The sequence below is a fragment of the Moschus berezovskii genome, chromosome 15, assembly GCF_049115385.1.
Source record: "Moschus berezovskii isolate FMDL1 chromosome 15, NW_MosBer_1.0, whole genome shotgun sequence".
NCBI lineage: Eukaryota > Metazoa > Chordata > Mammalia > Artiodactyla > Moschidae > Moschus > Moschus berezovskii.
The window spans coordinates 75,343,462-75,367,929 of record NC_142474.1 but is presented as its reverse complement, the minus strand read 5'-3'; the positions used below and the strand labels follow the sequence as shown (position 1 = coordinate 75,367,929).

At 41.4% G+C, this 24,468-nt stretch overlaps 1 protein-coding gene across 3 annotated transcripts in view; it reads right to left on the bottom strand.

Moving 5' to 3' along the window:
• Positions 1-24,468, bottom strand: part of PLCB1 (phospholipase C beta 1) — an 861,253-nt gene that overhangs the window by 835,472 nt on the left and 1,313 nt on the right. For all 3 annotated transcript variants that reach the window (XM_055426796.2, XM_055426800.2, XM_088844294.1), the window contains exon 2: positions 3,575-3,652. In XM_055426796.2, the coding sequence (XP_055282771.1) occupies positions 3,575-3,652 (78 nt within the window). The remainder of the gene's footprint in view (positions 1-3,574; positions 3,653-24,468) is intronic.

The following is a 24,468-nucleotide window of genomic DNA, read 5'->3' as shown; positions in this document are numbered from 1 at the left end:
ACCAATCTTGGCCCAGGAATAGGGCCTCAGGTTGCAAGGCAGAGGTCTACTTTGTTTCGTATTCTAACAGACTATGTTTAGGTTCGCCTTTTACATGGACCCTCTTTTCTTCTTTGGCTCCCATACAGATTCCTCTTGTAGTTCACACGTTTTTCATGCACAACCCTTCCTACCTTGGTTTCTGGTCCTGACATGGCATAGCTCCAAAGAAAAGTCATAATTTAATGCAGGAAACCTCTTCCATACTCAGCCTGTCCAAGAGCACCTTCTCACTCACTGTCACAAATAAAATGATCTTCTTCACATGACACACACTGACATAAGAAAAACACCCATGCTTAAGATAGTCATATTCAGAATCTCATTTCTGCTAATTACAGTCAATAAAATTTACAGAGCCAACATTAAAAGGGAAAGAATGATTAGAATAAGCCCAGAGCCGGTACCAAGTATGAACATTTCCCTTAAGATGATGTTCCTATTTATCTGCTCCCCACCAAACCCCAAACATGCCTTCAATGTTTCATCAGAAGCACATTTCTGCTACCTAAAAGTTCCTTGCCAGCTCTGGTTTTTAAGTTCTTCAATCTGTTATCTGGGTTATCAATCTTCTTTGCCACCTATCAATTCTATGGTAGCAAATCAAAGGCGGGGTTACAGAACACGTGTCAAGGTTCACAGAGAGCAAAACCAGTGGCTTCAAATCAGTGGTCCATGGTACAGTGTGGTCAGGACGGGAGAGAGGACCTGGATAAGAACCCATCAGATGTGAGGATTTTCCTCCAGGCTGTGAAAAGAAAATCCTGTAACAATATTCTTTACTTCTCAAGCCACTCAGCACACCTCTGAGCAGACTAGGCTTCAGTTCAGTTCAGTTCAGTTCAGTCACTCAGTCGTGTCCGACTCTCCGCGACCTCATGAATCACAGCACGCCAGGCCAACTGATCACTAATCAAAGAGCTTCATAAAACAGGGAGCTCAGCTGGTGCTTGGTGATAACCTAGACAGGGGATGGGGGAGGTGGGAGGGGGCTCCGGAGGGAGGGGTCTCTGTATAATGAAAGGTGAGGCACGTTGTTGTGCAGCAGAAACCAATACAACATTGTAAAGCAATCATCCTCCAATTAAAAATAAATAAAAATTTAAATAAAACAAAGGACTTTGGCACAGGCTTCATGGACCAAGGAGAAACACGGACGAAGACGAAAGAAGCAGCTCCAGAGAGAAGAGGTGAATCACAGAGACACCAATGCAAGCTTTCAAGCAGAGGCGAGGAGGGAATCGGGAGATAAACTTTAAAAAGTATCGTATTTTTTCTCTGAGATGTAAACTCTGTAGTACATGTGATAGACTCTCATCACCAAGACTAACTGTCAATTAAAGTATTTTAAACAAAGTAGTCCTCTAAGCAATATCGTGATTGCAGCACTCAGCCCATCCCTTCAAATTCTGCTATGCAAAACACATGGACTGAATGCTCACTTGCCACTCGAAGCTTACTCCCTCATCCGTGAGCACCGTCTCTGCTCACATGCGTTTGAGCTGCTAATACATCACTCACAGGGGTCCGTCTCTTAGAAGTGGACTCATGACTCTCTCTGGCTCTAGAACTGGGCTTAATGCCAGAAGATTACAAACTTGGAATCATGTAAAGTTTCATTTTTTTCTTAAATTACCTTGTCTTTTAGATATTAATATATGATCATTAAAAAAAACAAACCTCCAAACTCTGATATATGACTGATGGTTGACTTAGAAAGTGAAAAATGAAACTACCATCTCTTGGCTAGAACTGAAAGATTGATGCTCATGAAAAGAAAAGTAATAAAAAGACAGAAATATTGCTACCACAACATCTGTTTCATCTGATCATAAACTGCATTACAACCAAGAGAAAATGGTCTGTATTCAAAAACTGAGTTTTTTTTTCCTACATTTGAAAATAAGCATGATTCAAAATACTGGGTTCATGGAACAAGAGATGTACATCAAAGAGCCTCTGGTCCTAAACACTTTTTCTTTCTCAAGCAAAGAAATATTTATGATTGGTTTTAAAGGGGAGCTTAACTGAGTTGCTATGAATTATTTAAAATCCCCAAAATATCTTCTGCTGCTTTTACAGAAGCTTGATTTATAAGCTGAAAAATCAAACTGACAGTCCAGTCTCTTGTACAAATACCCAACTTTAAAAATGTTCTAGGCATTATAAATATATCTTTCATGAATATAGCTTCAACAGTTCTAAAAATAGCCTTTAGGAGAAAAAAAAAAAAAAGAACCCTTTCAAGCCATTGTTTTATACATAACAGCAGGAAACCAAACAGAATGTCAAAGCCAAAGTGATTAACACACCCAGTAATAAACATGAACAGTCAGTATGAAATCTTACTCAAACGCGGTTTTTGACATTAGCTTGGGGTCTATGTCTGTGGCCCCATGTCTATCGCCAGAGGTGACTATAGAGCACCCACATTCAGAAAGCAACTCCAGGACAACAAAGGTAAAATCTGTCCTTTGGAAGATGTGTTAAAGAGACACATTCAGGACTGATCCTGGGGGCCATATATTACTTTCCAGCCTCCACCCAGACCCCAAATGAGCCTCTGTACAGAGCAGTCTCTGTACCATTGCTCACTGATGAAGCCCAGGTTGCCCCCAAAGGCAGAAAGCTAGGCTGACAACCAGTAGCCCTGGATGTAGAGGAATAACACCAGGACGTGAAAAGGTTACCAGTGCCTCACAATTTGGCCCAGGCATTTTATCGTTTCAGTATCACTTTGGCAATCCCAATAAAACCTGCCCTATCTTTCCAAATATCAGAACTTATAGCACCAAAATATTCTGTGGTCGGTGGCCTTGGAGGTTCAAGTGCAGAAGCATAGCATTGTCTATTGAAATAATAACCACTTTCTATGAATATTCTGGTCTAACTGCCTGTTAAACTCCAAATAAATTTTATGATCTGCTGACATTCTACTTTTTAATAATTCAATATGGAATCAGCTCAATTGGTTCCAAAATAAATGAGATTCTAAATTTATGATATGGTGGACAGAAAGCTAAAACAGGAAAAAAAAAATCCTGAAAATGGGAAGATATAGTCTAAAGGAATTTTATTCCTGATTTTCTAATGTGAACCAATTATCAAGGCCAAATTCCTGCCGAGGCTGGGAGAACCCCAATAAGCAACAAAGGGCAGAAGGAAGAGAAAGGGAAAGTCACAGTTACAGTCATGGGGTCACAGGGGCTTTCTTATCCATTTTCTTCATTCCCTATGGAAACAGCTGGGGGGAGACTTACAGCAGTAACACCGGCTAACTTCCCTCTACAACAAATGCAATTCACAGTTCCATGCTCTTGTCCTGAAAAGTGCCAAATGTTCTAGGATTTAGCACATCTAATTCTTCAGGCTACAGTCCTTGGAAACTCTCCAGACATTTCCATTTTAGGCATTCTTTTTAAGTAGAATCTTTAAATAAATTACAAAGAATCACCCATGAAAGAAAGAGAAACCTGAATACTTGCAAATCAACAACTCACTGGAAAATGTAAGTGAGACATATCTCACTTCTTACCTTGTTTTGATCTGTCCAGTAAAAGAAAAATCCCTGAGGGTCAGTCCTCAAAATAATCGGAGTGACAATAGTGGAGTCCTAGAAGTGTAAGAAAACACGTGTATATCAACATGTGCCACAGTAGAAAGTCTTACCTGGGAATAACTTAATAAGTTAATAATTAAGAGTTTCTCCAAGATCATCAATTATTAGTAAAACTTTCAAAAAACTAAACACGATATCTTTAACATCATAAGATTCTTAATTACATAACTGGAGATGCTCTACTGATAATTAGAATATTATTTAAAAAGGAAAAGGTCAGTGATGCATGTATTTATTGACTGAGACACATTTTTAAAGGCATTGGCATGTTTTCTATTAAAAAGTTATATTTAGTTTTCCAAATAAAACACTAAACATTACATACTTTATATGATTAAAATTAATTCATATCCATGCTTGAGGATATTATTTTAAATTATATTTGCTCTATAAAATGACCTTAATTGTATTAAAGAGAGTTAACACAGCATTTAGGTATTGCTATTGCCAAGGTAACAGTAAATAAGGCCATCTTCTACATATTCAGAAAGCTATACACAAAATGTTTCAAATTTAAATCTCACACAATAAAACATCATAGACAGTCTTCTGAGTTTAAAGCATGCATATTACAAAGCAAAAACTGCCTGCATTGTAATTACAATATTTAACATTTCTAAAATATGTGTTCTTTTCTTTTGGCAATTTTCAGAGAGGCATACCATCTGCACAAAAAAACACATGTCACTGGATATGGATTTTTATACTGAAACACTGAGGTCTTTGCTTTTTTTTAAAAGAGACATAAATAACCAGTTTATTTTCATATACATTATAACTGTGGTATGTCATATCCTCTTGATCAAAAAGATCTGTAATAAATTTAGAGCTTGCGGAGATCATTTTGGAATCTGGGTTGTCTTCCTGATGGGTAGAGCGGATCTAAAGCTCCGTGCACATAGTGAGCTGTGAGAGTCAGATCAACTAGTAACTGGAGGCCAACCCCTTGGGCTCACACTGCCCGTGCCTCCCTGTGCCTCAGTTTACACAACAACAACTGGGGAAAAAATAGGACAATAATCATACCTCCCTCAGAGTGTTTTATTTAGAATTAAATAGGGTAATTTGGGTAAAGAACCTGGACCAATTCTTGGCACATAAAAATATTTATTATTATTGTCGTAGATTATTGTAGTAACTTTTAAAAGTTAAATTATTAAAATATTAAATGATTATCAGTATTCTTTTTTATTGGGGTAAATATATATATAATATAAAATTCACCATTTTTAAGTGTAAGGTTCATTAAGTTCATTAAGCAAAGTACTTAATGTACTTTCACACTGCTATGCAACCATGACCACCGCCCATCCCCAGAATATTTTCATCTTCCCAAACTCAAACTCCACACTCAGTAAACACTAACTCACCATTCCCTCCTTGCCCCAGGCCCTGACAATCACCATTTCTGTATCTATGAATCAGACTACTCTTTGATAACTCATATAAGTAGGCTGGTGGGCTACAATCTACGGAGTTGCAGAGAGTCGGACACGACTAAGCAACTAACACACACACATAAGTAGAATCACACAAGTATTCTTCCTTTTGTATCTGGTCGATTTCATTCAGTATAATGTGCTCAAGCTTTGTCCATGTCACAGTAGGTGTCAAAATGCCCTTCCTTTTTAAGACTGAAAAATATTCAATTACATGGATGTATCACTTTGTTTATTCACTCATCCACCGATGGACATTGGGGTTGTTCCCAACCTTCTGTGATTGTGAACTATGCTGCTACGATAACGGTCCACAGATAACTGTTTGCGTCCCTGCTTTTAATTCTTTTCCATATATACTCAGAATCGGAATAACTGGATCATATGATAGTTCTATGTGTAATTTTCTAAGGAACTGCCGTTATGTTTTATCCTGATGTTCTTAAGATTCGTGCTTAACACACAGTCTGTAAATATCCTTTACGAGGCTTGTGCTGTTGCATAGAACCTGAGCTGGAATTTTAAAATTCCAGAATTACTTCTAAATGTAAAAAAAAAAAGACATTTGGAAACAAATTTGATATTATAATGGAAGAATAATTTTTAAAATATTTTAGGCTTCTCCTATGAGATTACATGCATAAAAGTTCAGAGCAATATTTCCAATAAATCATAACAATATTTTCAGTTCCATTATATCACCTACTCTTCCAGAGTTGGGCAAAATAAAAGTTTTCATCAGGCTTCACAGAACACACAATCCCATTTCCAGGTAAATTTGCAATTAACCTGTAGATGTAACTTGTCATTCTCATGTCAGTTCCTTTCCTTATCAGAGTGTCTGACAAGAGTATCTGATAAGATTCTAATCAAAACCTTGGTGACAGTTCACTGCCAGAATCCCAGACAATTAAATACTTAAAGTTAGCAGAGTAAAACTGCTCAAATTTATATGCTGGAACATTGTGTTAGGCTGCCTCGGTGCTTCTGATATTGCTTTTTCTAGCTTATTCCTTCTCCTCCTCCAAAATTAAAGTTCCTTTGTTCAATATTTTTTGACCCTACTCTTCCTGCCACAGTTCTGCTAAATGATCATTTATCTCAGCTCCCTGCCTGCTTCCTCCATAATCACCTCTAACACTCCAAGATCAGCTGGCACTTGGCATTCTTGCCATGCAAAGCAGGATCTAACCCAGAAATACATGAATATCCACTTTCACTTCCACCTGGTTTTTTCCCACCTCCCACATAGCAGCAAGTGTCTATTTTCTCCCCACACTGAGGTAGCCACTCAACCCAGACCTCAAGTATTCCTTTTTAAAATTAATTTTTATTGGCGCACAGTTGCTTTACAATGTTGCGTTAGTGTCTACTGGGCAGCAAAGTGAATCAGCTGTATGCATACACACATGTGCTCAGCCACAGTCATGTTTAACTCTTTGCAACCTCACGTACTGTAGCCCTCTAGGCTCCTCTGCCTGTGTAATTTTCCAGGCAAGAACACTGGAGTGGGTTGCCATTTCCTCCCACAAGGGATCTTCCCGACCAGGGATCAAACCCACATCTCCAGCATCTTCTGCATTGCAGATAGATTATTTACCACTGAGTCACCTGGGAAGTCAATGTATACATATAACCCCTCCCCTTTGGATTTCCTTCCCATTCAGGTCAATACAATACATTAAATAGAGTTCCCTGTGCTATGGAGTATGTAGCCATTTCTCCAAAAAAGACATATAGATGGCCAATGAACACATGAAAAGATGCTCAACATTGCTCATTATTAGCTAAATGGAAACCAAAACTAAAATAAGATACCACCTCACCCTGGTCAGAATGGCCATCATCAAAATGTCTACAAACAATAAGTGCTGGAGAGAGTATGGAGAAAATGGAACCCTCCTGCACTGTTGGTGGGAGTATAAATTGATACAGCCACTAGGGAAAACAGTATGGAAGTTCCTTTAAAAATTAAAAATAGAACTATCATATGACCCAGTGATCCCACTACTGGGCTTATACCCAGAGAAAAGCATAATTCAAAAAGACACATGCATCCCAATGTTCATAACAGCACTATTTACAATAGCCAATTTAGGAAGCAACCTAAATGTCTATAAACATTTGGGAAGCAACCTAGACATTTAGGAAGACAACCTAAGTGTCTAGCAACACAGGAATGGATAAAGAAGTGTGGTGCATATATACAACGGAATATCACTCAGCCATGAAATGGAATGAAATCGTATTTGTACAGATGTGCATGAACCAGGAGAGTGTCATACAGACAGAGTGACGTAAGTCAGAAAGACAAACACTGTATATTAATGCATATATAATATTAGAAGAATCTACATGGACTCTAGAAGAAACGGTATAGATGATCTTATGGCAAAGCAGAAACAGAGACACCAGACACAGAGATCAAATATCCTTAATTGTCAGAATATCTGCTCTCGTTTGAAGTTTGAAATACATGGCCGTCCTTCATTTCCAAGGTAACTGCAGCATCTCACTGCAGAATAATGTAGATAACTCTCATATGGTCTAGTTTTTACTCTTTCTCTCTCCATCAACAACATGTCTATTCCATAGGACAGTGGTTTTCAAACTTCTGGTGCATCAGATTTACGGGGGGACTTGTTAAAACACAGACTCCTGAGCCCTTTCTCTGAAGTTTCTCATTTAGGAGACATTCTCAAACTGGAATAGGGTTTGAGAATCTGCATTTCAACTTTTCAGTGATGTCAGGAATACAATGATGCAAATGCCAAGAAACACCAGTGAGCTTAAAATGTAGACGTCCCTGTTTCTTGTAAGTAAATGGCTTATATCTAGGAATTCAACTTCAGTTTGCTTATTTAAAGTTATAAGGTATTTTTTCCAATAAACTTCCACCTTGAAAAGAAGAACATTAATAAACACACTGTCTTAAGTTAGTAATTGTGGATAATGTACAGTAAACTTCTATGTACCTCTGTTTCCTTCATAGAAACCATTTCACTCTCAACCCTATCACCTCAAAAGTCAAATGTATTATAATGTTATAAGAAGCTGCTATTTTGCTATTTACATGAGTTCCTGAAAAAGATTTTAGGTCAAATAAAAGTCAAGGAACAAAGTAAAAAGTCTCCATAAAACCTCAGTATGAGAGGGGGGGGAAAATGAAAGATAGTACAGCAAGAAAAAGTCACTGGAATCTATATTAAAATCAACAAAATCCTATGACATCTTTATTTGCTCATGATTTGTTCATCAATGTGCTGATATAAGGGCTTCTCAAGTGGCTCAGTGGTAAAGAATCCACCTGACAAAGCAAGAGACATGGGTTCAATTCCTGGTTTGGGAAGATCTCCTGGAGAAGGAAATGGCAACCCACTCTAGCACTCTTTCCTGGAAAATCCCATGGACAGAGGAGCCTGGTGGGCTACAGGCCACATGGTCACAAAAGGGTCAGACATGACTTAGCAACTAAACAGCAAGTGCTGATATTAATCAATAATATATGCTAATACAATGTTATATGACAATTATATCTCACTAAAATGATGAAATGTGAAAATGAATAACTATAAAATAAATTATATATCCTGGGGTATGATCTATATAAATACTGAATCAATATGCTGTACACCTGAAACATAATAAATCAACTATAATAATAAATAAATAAAATGTCCTAAAGAAACTGGTAAGCAGTGACAAAATAGTCCAAACTCCCTCCTGATACCAGAATATTCTTTACAAAACTCCCTGACAGACACATCCTAAACATTTTTGTCTGAGCTGCAGTTTAAACTTTAAATGGATTTTCTCTTTTGGTATTTATAAAACTTTAAGAGGTAGACACTATTATTATCCCCATTTTACAGATAAATAGACTAAGGCTTAACTTAACTAACTTGTCCAAGGAAACCTAGCTAAGCTAGTAGGGGTGGTACTGGGATTAAACCTTTAGGACAGACTCTACACCACAGACACTCAGTGCTATTTCATTACTGACCAGCTGAAGAGGTTTTTTGGACATTTAGTTTTCTAATCATCCTCCATGAAATGTTAATATCACAGATGCTCTGAACATCTATTTAGATGTTGTGTATATACTGTGCTTTATATAAAATAAAAAGAGTTAAGTTATTGATCCCTCAAGAACCATTTTTCATTTCTTTGTAGATGATTTGGTCCCAATTGAGAAGACATGTGCTCTACCGATGCTGCTGAATATGGGCTCACCTGAGACCACAGAGCATTTGAAATGTGACAAGTTTGGCTAAGATGTGTTATTATATTGATTATACATTTAAATCAATGAAAGTGGGAAAGCATTAGTCACTCAGTCATGTGACCCCACAGACTGTAGCCCACCAGGCTCCTATGCCCATGGAATTCTCCAGGCAAGGATACTGGAGAGGGTTGCCATTCCCTTCTCCAGGGGATCTTCTCAACCCAGGGTTTGAACCTGGGTCTCCTGCATTGCAGCCAGATTCTTTACTGTCTGAGCTGCCGGGGAAGCCCATGAAAATCAATATATTGAGTTAAATAAAGAATATTGCTAAAATTAATTTCACCTGTTTCTTTCTACTTGGTTTAATTTGGCACCAGAAAATTTTAAATTTCCAATGTGACTTATTTTATATTTCTACTGGGCAGTGCAGCTCACAGCAAGTATTCTCCTTAATAGGGAAATCTTTTTCATAAGTAAACTTGGTCAGATAATTCTAGCTAGAAAGTTTCAGTACTTTTTTCTATATATGCAGCTACCATTTACTTTTAACATCTAAGTAGTCCAAAATCTAGTTGCTTCTCCAAGAGTCAATTCTTCAAGTATCTGAATAGAGCCAATACACTGAGCTCTCCTTTACCAGGCCAGGTGCATAATGAACTGAATTGTCCCTCTCCAAATTCCTATGTTCAAGTGCTATGCAGTGCTTCAGAGTACAACCTTATCTAGAGACAATCAAAGAATTTATTAAAGGCGGGCCCTAATTCAATAGGATTGGCGTCTTTATAAAAAGAAGAAATTTGGACACAGACGCATACAGAAGGAAAATGACATGAAACTCAGGGAGAAGTCAGCCACCTAGAAGCTGAGAAGAGAGGCAACAAGTCCTTCCCTCAGGGTCCTCAGGAGGAGCCAACTCTGTCAACACCTTATCTCAGATGTGCAGCCTTCAAAACAAAGAGAAAATGCATTTCTGCAGCTGAAGCCTCTCAGTCCACGCTACTTTACGGACACCTCAGAAAACTGATATAAGCTGTAACCCGAAGGCTGCAAGCCATTTCGGCTGTTGTCGAGGGCCAGTCCACAGCCCCACAGCGCACACTGTCAGAAGGCCCACCCACCGACCAAGGATGACCACGGTCCTGACTCCACGGTGCGTCCACGTCCTCGTGCTAGAGAACAAGAGCACACCGGCAGCAAGAGATGTGTGCTTCTCAACTAATCAGTGTGCCAGAGGCAACAAGGAAAAGAACCAGTGCTCTACAGGGATTACCCAAGACGTGCTTCAGACAAGCAGCAGAGCCAAAGATGGAAAATACATATAAGATCGGGGAGAGTCCTGCGAGGGAAAAAGAATTCCTAGGGTCACAGAAAATCAGAGGTGATGCCCAACAAATGTCAGCAACAGAGCCCTGACTATGGGATACACATGCACACACACAGAGACACACACACAGGCACACACACACACTTACACAAACACGTGCACGTGCACACACAAACACGCACACACACACACACAGATGTGCACAGAGACACGCACAGACACATGCACACAGACACGCGCACGTGCACCGTCATGCACACAGACACGCATATGCACGTGCACGCACACAGACACACGCACACACAGACGCACACAGAGACACGCACACACACACACACGCACACAGACACGTGCACACAGAAACACACGCACACACAAGACACTCCGACACAGACACGCACGCACACAGACATGCACACACAGACACAGATACGCACAGACACACACAGACACATGCACACAGACACACACACACACACAGACACGCGCACACTGACATGCATACACAGACACACACACGCACACAGACCGCACACAGACACGCACACAGACATGCACACAGAGACACGCGCGCGCACACACACACACACACACACAACAAAGGTGGTCTTAGATGTCTGAGTATAAGACTAGGATCAGTGAAGTAAACCTTCTGGGTGAAACAGCATGCATGCGAAGCTCTTCCCCTGGGTCTGTCCAGTCTGAAATTTCCCGGCGAACAGGAAAGTGGAGGACGGAAGAAAGTCCAGGATGGAGCAGGCAAACAGTGGAGAGAAACGCCATTAAAATAACTGCTGTTTACTGACAAGTATAAAAATCTCTTCTAACAAAATACAACAAACAGTGGAAAGCATGCTCCTTCAAACACCATACAAGGTACTGCAGGTCTGTGCCAGGGATTCAAATGAACATTGAGATCCCCCATCACCCAAAGTGCTCATTGTTTAGTGGGGGCATCAGATGAGTAAACCAATCATTTCAGGAAGCTATAGATACAGGTCTGGGGGCTGTAAGGTGGCATCTCACTGTGGTCTTATCATATGAATGCATTTCTCTGATGACTAATGACAAATATGAACATCTTTCCGCATGCCTACTAGCCGTGTGCATACATACACATACGGTGGCCCAATACTTTTTGTGTCTGATAATATCCTCTTTCCCTTTCTCTCTCTGTCTCTCCCCCTCTTGCCCGTGCCATGCAGCATGTGGAATCTTGGTTCCCCAACCGGGCATCAAACCTGGTCCTGCAAGGCAGCACAGAGTTTTAACCACCGAAGTATCAGGAACGTCCTGGCTTAACACTTAATCAGTTAAGATTTAAACTAGTGGTTTACATTTTAATCAAGGATTCTGAACCGGGGCAGTTTTGCTCTCCAGGGAAATGCTGGCCATGCCCAGAAACAATCCTGGTTGTTACACTGGCAGTTTTTTACTGGCGTCTAGTAGACAGATGCCAGGGATGCCGCTAAACATCCTACAGGGCACAGGCCAACCTCTTAAATAATCATCTGGCCTCAAATGTAAATAGTGCTGAGATTGAGAAACATAACTTGGTGGCGTCACATTGCCTTCATGATAAAATCCTGCAATGGCCTAAGCAGCATATATGCAACCTGTTGCCCTCTCTCCTCATTATCTGAGCCACTGAACTCCCCAATTGCTTATTCTTCTCTGTCCTTCAAAGTCCCCTGTGCCTTCCCTCCTTGGGATGCTCACCAGTGCTGTTCCTTCGACCTCACATACTTCCCATCCTCTTATTAGCTGAAGAACTACTTATAACTCAGGTCTTCCCCCACACAGAATTTCTCTAGGGACTTCTTCCAAGCTTCTTATGCTCATTCGTATTTTGGCACTTTTTTTCTGTAGTACTTAGCACAATTAGAGTGACATCCCTTACCTCTATTTGCTGAGCATCTATCTCCCCTAGCAGAATATCAACTCCATGAAGGTGGGAACCAAATCATTTATCATCATCAATCCACAACACTAGCAAAATGTCCAGCTTATAAGAGGTATCAATACACACTGAAAGTAGGAACTCTGAACAAAAGGGTGGATGGAAGGAAACTGCAGAAAAAGAAGCAAGGTCGATTCTCAAAAATATCAGCTGCCAATAGCATTGGCAAAAGGAACTTCAAAGCAGTGGCAGAGGTAGAACAAGGCTCTGGAGGGCAGGTGGGAGAAGAGGAGAGGGTGGGGGGGAGCGGCATCTCCCTGCAGAGGAAGGTGGGCGGAGGACTCTGTGCTGGAGTCCACGCTGGCATCTGTGGGACTACAAGGCATATTGCCATGTTCTTAGAAGAGCGTCAGCAGACAAGAATCTTTCACAGACACTGTCAAAGGGGAAGATAATTATGAATGCAGGATCCAGAGAATCCAGCAGGCTTGGGCCCCTGGACACAGAGCAGGTATGCTGCTTCCCCAGGAACAGAAGAGAAGGTAGGACCACGGAGGTGATCCAAGTACCTTGAACGAGAAGTGGGGAAGGGCATTTATCAATAATATTGTCCTGGTAACTTCCATTCCCTCTATACAGAAGAAACAGTGTAGGTGGAATTTTTAGTATAAATAATATTTAAAAACTATATGTCTCTTCCTTGATATTTTTCTCATTTTGGCAATAAAACTCACATATTCGTTTTTCTCCTTGTGAATCATTATCCTGATAGAGAGGATGTTTTCACAACCGTCAGTCTTTTGTTCATCACTCCCAACACTTCTGAGTTTCTTTAAGGGCAATTTTCCTTGCAAAATCTGGGTAAATACATATCTTCTTCAGAAAACAGAAGCCACTGGTAACATCCAGAATAAGAAATGTAAATACACTAAGCATTGTAATTTTCAACCAATATTGAATGACAATTGAGTGCACGCTCAACCTTAAGCTGTATTTAGCCCTCACAGGAAATGTGTGCCTGTGACAACTATCTATATGCTGAGAATAAGCGTTTTGCTTCTGGAACTCACATGGGGAAACCAAAGTTAAGAAGGCTGCAGAGTCCCTCGGACTCCAGGAGATTTCAGAGAGAATGGAAGGATGGACCCAGCACCACATGCGACATGGCATGAAGGGGTCCTGGGAGCGTGACTGCCCTCCACGTCTCCCTAAGACAGCCTGCCTCCCTTCCCATGAGCCCTGTGAGAGAGACACACCCTAGATGATTCCTTTATTCTACAAACGTTCCCTGAGCACCAAGTCAGTGCCAAGCCTCTGCTCTGTCCTCGGGAAAGAAGATGAATAACACAGAAGCCCTGGTCCGGTTAAGGTATCACCACCTCTCTGGATGCACCTTTCTGTCCCGGCAGCTTACATCTGACCTCTCAGTTGACACCACCTTGAATTCCAAGTCATTCTGCCTCTTGCCTGGGGTCACGGGGCAACTTCCACACTTCCCTCATGCCCCCCTATCTTCCATCTTCCAAGATCAAAAATTTCTTATAGGAAACCGTGGAATCAGTCTTAGGGGAATCCAACAAAAGACAACATTTGCAAGTATGTTGGGAAGAGAAAAAGATGGAAAAGCACATGTAACGAGTCTTGTTAGATACAAAAGTGTCACTTATTAGGTAATGAAAAAAATGACCTTTGCTTTAAAACACCATTCTTGAATAGCTTTCCATAAGCATGTTTTATACCGACTAATGTAGAACATTTGAAGACTAGACTGTCTTTGTGCCATTTCAAAGCAGCAATGAAGTTTTCCTACATTTCCAAGTCATTATGTTGTATAACAAAATGGACTTTGTGTATACATCCTAAAAATATTGCAGCTGTTTATGAAGACAGTAGCAAAGAGGGATGAGTTTGCAAGGATCTCAGCCTCATTTGTATGAATCGTAAAATCGGGGATTCTTTGGAAAAGTCAGTGAAGCACTTTCTATATAGATTTAGTCAACATCAATTATATTTCAGCATATACCTAAGCATTTTTTCAGAAAAATAAATAAATAAAAATTTCCCCAAATTGAAAATAACATGCGAAGAAAATAATAAAATCAAATCTCAGAGCACAAAGTGGTCAGAGGGGAACCTGAAGAATTCTCCAAGAATCTAGCTTTCTTTATATTCTATTTCATTTACTTTTTTTTTTTATTACAGAAATTGATGGCATCCTTAGGGTCTCATGTGTAAATCTCAGAAACATGTCCTAGTTCCTTTCCTTACTGCAATATAGGGGCACTGGCTCTGACTGTGGGATCTGATAAGGAATAGATGGGGAAAGGGGAGCATTATGGAATCTCTCTGAGTAGATGGAATTTATGACAGGATCCAGAAAGGCTGAATAGACCTTCTATTAGCTCCAGTAACAGGAAAACTAAGGTCTTCAGTTACAAAAGATTTGTCATTTAGGTGGAGACCCAGAGTGCTAGTTAACAATTCACAATCAACCCCATTCCATTTTCTATCGGCACTCCTTGTTCATGATAAAATGAAATGATCCCGATAAGAAACACGTAACCATAGGTAACAAAGCTTGACATAAAAAAAAGCAAACTGTTGCTGGCCCATTTAAACAGTCATGGCAGGTAAACATCATTTGAAGGTATTTACTGATAGGATAAAATTTTCCTGGGAAGGATTGGAGATATGCTAATAGCCAGAGTAAATTATCCTAATGTACTACAGATGGGAATATTGGGTCAGGGAAGATAAGAGAAAAACTACTAGAGAAAAACACATTCCAGAAACAGCACTCTACTACTCTGCTTTGCTATGCCAATAAAAGCCTGTAGGCATTATATTTCCTTGCTCAATTACCAGAGTTTTGTTTAACTGTTTTCTCCTTGGGGGCAGGTACCTGCTTCACTTCCCAGGCTTTAGGACAGATAAGGACCTAATCAAGCTCCATCTAAACCCAGGATAAGTCATTTTTGTTATTGCTGAAGAAGGTCCTAAAGCAATAATAAAAGTGCTTTAGTTTTTGTTTTCATTGAAAATAAAAAGAAAGTAGCTTTCTTAGATCAAAGAGAGGCAACACCAACCTACAGAGCTATAAGTCAGAAGAGCGGGCATAGGGGGACTGGAAGGGAGTGCTCGGGAGCTCTCAGGGGAGGGCTGGCAAAGCAGCTTATCTCGATCTGGTGCTGATCACAGCATTCATTTGGTGAAAACTGATCCAGCTGGACACAAGATTTGCAAGTTTTACTTCATGAACGTTAAACTCTGATCAACAGTTTAAAATAGATTTATTGGCTCACTTTGGAAAAGTGATATTCTTACACTTAAGGCTGCAGTAATCACTGTCAATGAGAAATTCACAAAAGCTCTTTGGAAATGAAAAGCGGACATATCAGGGCATATTTCAGTGACAGTTTAGAGGGCTTCCCTTGTGGTTCAGCTGGTAAAGGATCTGCCCACAATGTGGGAGACCTGGACTTGACCCCTGGGTTGGGAAGATCCCCTGGAGAAGGGAAAGGCTGTCCACTCCAGTGTTCTGGCCTGGAGAGTTCCATGGACTTTCCATGGGGTCGCAAAGAGGTGGACACGACTAATCGACTTTCCCTGAGAGGGCACCTGCCAGCCCCCCGGGGGCCCCCTTTGGATCCGCCATCTACCGACCAGCACTGCTTCTCCCTCTCTCTCACACAGCTTGCTCAAAGTAAATGCTGCTGCCTGCCCACCTCAGAAGCCTTCCCGTCTCCTTCCTCATTAATATCGTCAGCGTCATCTGGTCACCACTTTGGAAACTGCAAACTGCAGATTCTACATAATCCGAAAGTTCCTACTGAGCTTTTGTGTAGGATGCTGGGAAATGCGCAATATATTACTACGGGTTTTATTACTATTACCTGTTTAGGCTGTGGGATTTCTGGTGCAGAGGGCAGAGCCGTGCGGAGAGGAGAGGGCGTTACTTGTTTCAGTCCCTCAGCCTTTTCCCCAAACAACGTACCAGTCCAGCAACTATGACTTCCGAAGGTCAGATTACATTGCGAGATACAATGTGCAGTGTGAGATTTACATGCATCTATCAGTATACACCGGAGAAGGCAATGGCAAGCCACTCCAGTACTCTTGCCTAGAAAATCCCATGGATGGAGGAGCCTGGTAGGCTGCAGTCCATGGGGTCGCTAAGGGTCGGACACGACTGAGCGACTTCACTTTCACTTTTCACTTTCACACATTGGAGAAGGAAATGGCAACCCACTCCAGTGTTCTTGCCTGGAGAATCCCAGGGATGGGGGAGCCTGGTGGGCTTCCGTCTATGGGGTCACACAGAGTCGGACACGACTGAAGTGACTTAGCAGCAGCAGCATCAGTATACACAGATGACACCACCCTTATGGCAGAAAGTGAAGAGGAACTCAAAAGCCTCTTGATGAAAGTGAAAGAGGAGAGTGAAAAGGTTGGCTTGAAGCTCAACATTCAGAAAACAAAGATCATGGCATCTGGTCCCATCACTTCATGGGAAATATATGAGGAAACAGTGGAAACAGTGTCAGACTTTATTTTCGGGGCTCCAAAATCACTGCGGATGCTGATTGCAGCCATGAAATTAAAAGGCGCTTACTCCTTGGAAGGAAAGTTATGACCAACCTAGATAGCATATTAAAAAGCAGAGACATTACTTTGCCAACAATGGTCCATCTAGTCAAGGCTATGGTTTTTCCCGTGGTCATGTATGGATGTGAGAGTTGGACTGTGAAGAAAGCTGATCACCGAAGAACTGATGCTTTTGAACTGTGGTGCTGGAGAAGACTCTTGAGAGTCCCTTGGACTGCAAGGAGGTCCAACCAGTCCATTCTAAAGGAGATCAATCCTGGGTGTTCATTGGAAGGACTGATGTTAAAGCTGAAACTCCAATACTTTGGCCACCTCATGCGACGAGTTGACTCACTGGAAAAGACTCTGATGCTGGGAAGGATTGGGGGCGGGAGGAGAAGGGGACGACAGAGAATGAGATGGCTGGATGGCATCACCGGCTCGATGGACATGAGTTTGAGTGAACTCCGGGAGTTGGTGATGGACAGGGAGGCCTGGCGTGCTGTGATTCACAGGGTCGCAAAGGGTTGGACACGACTAAGCGACTGAACTGAACTGAACTGATCAGCATATAACTTTTTTCTTGATAAATCACAAGAATTTTGTTAACTGTTTCCTCCTCCTTCTGGGCATCAAACCTGTGTACTTATTGTGTGTGTGGGTGTGGCAGGGGGGTATATATTAAGGTTTTTAAGTAGAAATAAAAATTTAGAACACTTTGGAAACTGACTTGCTTTAAAGAGAAAGAGTGCTGATTTTTATATAGACTTTCTCTGAAATACTTACATTTTCTAAAGGGGTAAAAAATTGATTTTTTTTTTCCTTTTCAAATTATAAAGCATGAGAATCAAAATATACATTAAAGGGAATGGAAGGAAGGTCTAGCTCCTCCCACTTGGAGAATAAAACTATCATCCAACACATACTGACCACCTTGATAAAGTTCATGGCCCTCTAATTATGGGGAGACCATCACTTTTCCCAGGTGGCGCTAGTAGTAAAGAACTTGCCTGCCAATGCAGCAGACACCAGAGATGTGGGTTTGACCCCTGGGTTGGGAAGATCCCTGAAGAAGGACATGGCAGCCCATTCCAGCATTCTTGCCTGGAGAATTCCATGGACAGAGAAGCCTGGAGGGCTACAATCCACAGGGTCACAAAGTTGGACACAACTGAAGTGACTTAGAATGTATACTTCACTTTAAAAAGATAGTTTAAGAACCTACTATATAGCACAGGGAATTGTACTCGAAGCTTTGTGGTGACCTAAATGTGAAGGAAATCAAAAAAGGAGGGGTAATCATTGGAAAAGTCCCTGATGCTGGGAAAGATCGAGGGCAGAAGAAGAGGGTTTCAGAGGACAAGATGGCTGGACGGTGTCACCAATGCAACGACTGTGAACTTGGGCAAACTCCAAGAGATGGTGAGGGACAGGGAGGCCTGATGTGCTGCAGCACATGGGGTCACAAAGAGTTGGACACGACTGGGTGACTGAACAACAACATATGGAACATAAAGCTGATTCACTCTGCCGTACATCAGTGAAAACACAAAATTGTAAAGCAACTATATTCCAATGAAAATGAATAAAAAATAAAATAAAAATTAAAACATACTTTGTTGAGTGTTGTGTGTCAGGCACCACACACAGCAGGGCATGTGCCTTTGCTCTTTTAATGGTACCAGTTACTCTGTGCAGCAGGAGACACTATAAACCTCACATTACACATGGGGAAAATGAGGTTGCAGTGCGTTAAGCTATTCATCCACAGCTGAGCTCTGAATTTCGAGGGTGAGAATAGAGAAAAGGAAACAATCAAATGAGCAGCCCTCCATGCTCCAAAGTTTGTAGAACGAAGACACAGATCTTTAAGAGGAAGAACGGGCAAACTGAGAAAAGAGATTTTCAATGACCTATCAGAAAGCGTAACTGTGCACTTGAAAACGATGAATTTGGAGCAAATCCAGGACTGGGAAACCTTTGTCTTTCCCTCCACATCCTGTCCAACGTGGAGAAATGAGATGGGTCAAGCTCATAATCTCCCAAATTCCCTAGCTGTGATGGGGAAAGTGACACATCTCTCACAGACCTCTCCCAAATGCCCAGTCCTGTACACACACCTCCTACCACCAGAGTCTGATCAGATACAAACGCAAAATAAAAGCAAGGTACATCCTTTCAAAACGTTGATGAAACAAGTCGCCACCGTAGGTTAGTTCCTTATTTACTAGCTAAGCTCTGGACAGCAAGGTTTGGCCTTGATGTTCAACTATATATACCTATACACCATTATTCGTTGTTCAGCTGAGCTATCTAAAATCCTAAAAGATGATGCTGTTAAAGTGCTGCAGTCAATATGCCAGCAAATTTGGAAAACTCAGCAGTGGTCTCAGGGCTGGAACGGGTCAGTTTTCATTCCAATCTCAAAGAAGAGTAATGCCAAAGAATGTTCAAACTACTGCACAACTGCACTCATTTCGCATGTTAGCAAAGTAATGCTCAAAATCCTTCAAGTTAGGCTTCAACAGTATATGAGCTGAGAACTTCCAGATGTACAAGCTGGATTTTTAAAAGGCAGAAGAACCAGGGATCAAATTACCAACATCCATTGGATTATAAATAAACAAGAGAATTCCAGAAAAATATCTACTTCTGCTTCACTGACTATGCTAAAGCCTTTGACAGTGTAGATCACAAAAAACTGAGGAAAATCCTTTAAGATATGGGAATACCAGATCAACTTCCCTGCCTCCTGAGAAACCTGCATGCAGGTCAAGAAGCAACAGTTAGAACCAGACATGGAACAACAAACTGGTTCAAAGTTGGGAAAGGAGTACGTCCAGATCGTATACTGTCACCCTGATTATTCACCTGATATGCAGAGTATATAGTGTGAAGTGCCAGGCTGGATGAATCACAAGTTGGAATAAAGATTGCCAGGAGAAAAATCAAGAACCTCAGATATGCAGATGATACCACCCTAATGGCAGAAAGTGAAGAGGCACTGAAGAGCCTCTTGATGAAAGTGAAAGAGGAGAGTGAAAAAAGCTGGCCTAAAATTCAGCATTCAAAAAACTAAGATAATGGCATCTGGTCCCACCATTTCATGGCAAATAGGGAAAAAATGGAAACAGTGAAAGACTTTATTTTCTTGGGCTCCAAAATTACTGCAGATGGTGACTGCAGCCATGAAATTAAGACGTTTGCTCTTGGAAGAAAAGTTATGACAAACCTAGACAGTAACATCACTTTGCTGACAAAGGTCCATATATTCAAAGCTATGGTTTTTCCAGTGGTAATGTATGGATGTGAGAGTTGGACTATAAAGAGAGCTGAGTGCCGAAGAATTGATGCTTTTGAACTGTGGTGTTGGAGAAGACTCTTGAGAGTCCCTTGGACTGCAAGGAGATCCAACCAGTCCATCTTAAAGGAAATCAGTCCTGAATATTCATCGGAAGGACTGATGCTGAAGCGGAAACTCCAACACTTTGGCCACCTGAAGTGAAGCACCAACTCATTAGAAAAGACCCTGATTGAAGGCAGGAGGAGAAGGGGATGACAGAGGATGAGATGGCTGGATGGTATCACCAACTCAATAGACATGAGTTTCATGCTGAAGCTGAAACTCCAATACTTTGGCCACCTGATGCAAAGGACTGACTCATTGGAAAAGACCCTGATGCTGAGAAAGATTGAAGGCAGGAGGAGAAGGGGACAACAGAGGATGAGATGGTTGGATGGCATCACTGGCTCAATGCATATGAGGTTGAGTAAGCTCTGGGAGTTGGTGATGGACAGGGAGGCCTGGAGTGCTGCAGTCCATGGGCTCACAAAGAGTCAGACATGACTGAGTGACTGAACTGAACTGAACCAATTCATTAGAAGGACTGATGCTGAAGCTGAAACTCCAAATCTTTGGCCACCTGAAGTGAAGAGCCAACTCATTAGAAAAGACCCTGATTGAAGGCAGGAGGAGAAGGGGATGACAGAGGATGAGATGGCTGGATGGTATCACCGACTCAATGCACATGAGTTTGAGCAAGCTCTGGGAGTTGATGATGGACAGGGAAGCCTGGTGTGCTGCAGCATGTGGTCGCAGAGTCGAACACTTAGAGACTGAACAAGAACAGTTGTTCAAAAATGGAAATATTTCCATTTGCCCCTGGAGACACCGGGACCCCCAGGCCTTCCCAGGACTGGGCAAAAGAAAGGTTAACACCTGGCCCTAATGGAACAGGATATCTCCAGGACCCCGCTCCAGCTCCACCCCCACTTTCTGTCTGCTGTGATTGGTTAGCGCCACTGTCAAAGCTTTTGACTACCACTCTCAGAGTGTCCACAGCCTCACCATGACATTGGTAGGTAGCCAACAGACTATGCAGGGCACTGCACCCTCTGGGTGACAACTTCTTTCTATATGGGAATCAGGACAGTAGGACTGGTGACTACAGTGCTTTAGCCACTCAAGGAACAAAGGAGAATCTCTTCACAATTGTAAATAGCCCCAAATGCCTCATTTTCAAATGTACCATTAAACCTTCTAATGGGTTATTGAAAATCTGTTCTGAGTTGCCCATCCTTACTCTTGAAGATCAGAGAAAAGGGTTTACAATTTTTAAGTGAGGTCAGATATTTGAGGTATTTTAAGTTATTTCCAGCATTTACTTTTCCTCATTAGCAGATGGGGCACACCTTTGGGGCAAGGGGGCAGCAGGTATTTCCCAAAGTCAGAGCCAAAAGGAAAAACACAGTAGCCTCCCCTGCTCAAAGGCAGGAAGTCAGACTAGACAGCCTCTCAAAACGCTTCTCTGCTTCCTTTCCTTTTCTAACACTGCCACTAGAAGCAGGTGAAAATGCTGAAAATGTTTCATTGACTATAAGAAATTCAAAAGAAATGCATGAATGTGAGTTAAGTCAACCTGGGCATCAGAGACCGTTCCTAAAATATCCCAGAAGATCTAAAAAGATTATCCATGATTATGCTATTGAGATTGTTCTACCTCTTAGGTAGGCAGAAAGGTAACAGTTGGAAGAATTCTCAAAATACAAACACAGAGATAAAATGAAATCAACAAACCAGTGGAAATATATGCAAGCCAACAAGATTATGCTCTCTACCATACTTTCCAAGCTTTATTTTTTTTTCCACAAATCTTATCTCAGTGGTTTCAAAGTGTGGTTCCCCAAAAAAGTAGCACCAGATCTCACGATCTGGTGAGAAATGATCCTATTCTCAAGATCCTATGAGAAATGCAGATTCCCAGCCTCACTTCAGACCTTCTGAATCAGAAATTGAGGGTGGGTCCCAGTGGTCTGAATCTTATAAAGCTCCTCAGATGTTTCTCAAGTATGCTCAAGTGTGAGAAGTGCACTATCAGCTACTGCCAACTTTCAGATGAAATAGGTAGGAAATGTAGCACTCTCTGTGCCAGACACAGCAAAGATTTAGAGAGGTTAAGTGATTAAGCTAAAGTCACATAGCTGACTGGTAAAAGAATCAGAAGGTACATATGGACTAAAAAATCTAGTTCTCCATTGTCTTTAACACACAGTCTCATGAATACAGAATATAATTAGCCAGATAATCAAAATTGGTTTGATCCCAGAAGAACAAATATGAACTGGGAAGAGGAGAAGGGTGACAACTAGGGAAGGAAAAAACCATCCTAAGAAAGTCAGGGTTCTCTCACTCCACAGATCACCATGGAGACCAAGAAGAGCAAACAAGGAACTTGAATTGCATTCTAGATAACTTGATTAGACATCATTGCATTCTAGATAACTTGACCCCTGGGTGCAGCCTGGGTTCTCTCCTTTGAAAAATCTGAGATTCCACTGGCCTTCTCGTTAGTCCCCACAGTCCTCCTACAGGGCTGTCCCAGAAACTCACTGTTCAGTGCTCAGAGGGAGCCCTTCTTAGCTTCTACAGGCGGTGTTCAACTAGCAGGCTCTCCAACACTCTCCCTGCATCCCTCACACTCTCTGCATCACTGGTCCTCTCGAAAACATTTTTTCTCCTTCTCCTTCTGGTCTATAACAGAAGAAGGGTTACTGTTTTCTGTATCACACCAGGCTCTAGTCCAGGGCCTGGCATTAGTAGGTAAGAAAGAAATACATGTGACATAAATGCACATAATAAAAATTATCTACCTGGATGTATCAAAATGTGTTTCTAGGGTAGACTGTCACTTCTGGTGACACTCATGTTTTCTTCCAAACAAGACATTCTGGATCATTATTTTAAAAGCAATTTAAAATCATGGCTGTGAATAAATCCAGAGCTTATACTGGAATATCCTTCTCTACCCTGCAAAGTCTCTCTCTCTCTTTTCCTTCTACTCTTCATTCTTTTTCTCAGTAAACCCATCATCACATCAGCTCTCTATCTAAGGATCTCGAGAAGGGCAAGACTGTTTTCTTTGTTGTTGAACTGCATTGTCTTTGTTTCTCCTTGATGCAAATAAAGCCTTTCATCTGTGTCTGAACTTATTGTTTGCTGCTGCTGCTGCTGCTAAGTCACTTCAGTCGTGTCCGACTCTGTGTGACCCCATAGACGGAAGCCCACCAGGCTTCCCTGTCCCTGGGATTCTCCAGGCAAGAACACTGGAGTGGGTTGCCATTTTCTTCTCCAATGTGTGAAAGTGGAAAGTGAAAAGTGAAAGTGAAGTCGCTCAGTCATGTCCGACCCATAGCGACCCCATGGACTGCAACCTACCAGGCTCCTCCATCCATGGGATTTTCTAGGCAAGAGTACTGGAGTGGCTTGCCATTGCCTTCTCCGGAACTTATTGCTTAGATTCTACTATATTCCTTTTACACAAAACATCCAGTCCTTGGACTAGGACAGAGGAGAAAGGTGTAAAGTCCATAGTAAAAGGTTGCCTACAGCATTTAATAATTGGTATGAGCTTTCAGGAAAGCTGTGGACTCAGCCTCTAAGTCCCGTTGGCACTTCCAGATGGATAAAATACAGACACAGACCCGCTCTGCTAAGGAACTGGATTCTCTACCTGGGATATTTAAATTGTTCTCAGACACTGGAAAATGTCTTAAGGAGATTAAAGAAAAATACCCTGGAGAATAACAGACTATAATTTACTAGGTGGAAAATCTTTTCAACAGGAAAAGATTCTCCTATAATTTCTCCTGTTTAAGAGATGCCTTAGTCATTTGGACCTAACTATCCTTAGATCCAGCGGCTCAAGGATCTAAGGACTGACACCTTGAATGACACCCAAGACATAAATTCAGAACTTATTGTCCTCCATCTGAAGATCCCCACGTATACAACAAAATTATTAATTTAAATATTTGAAAGCAATGGGGGGATTCACTTTA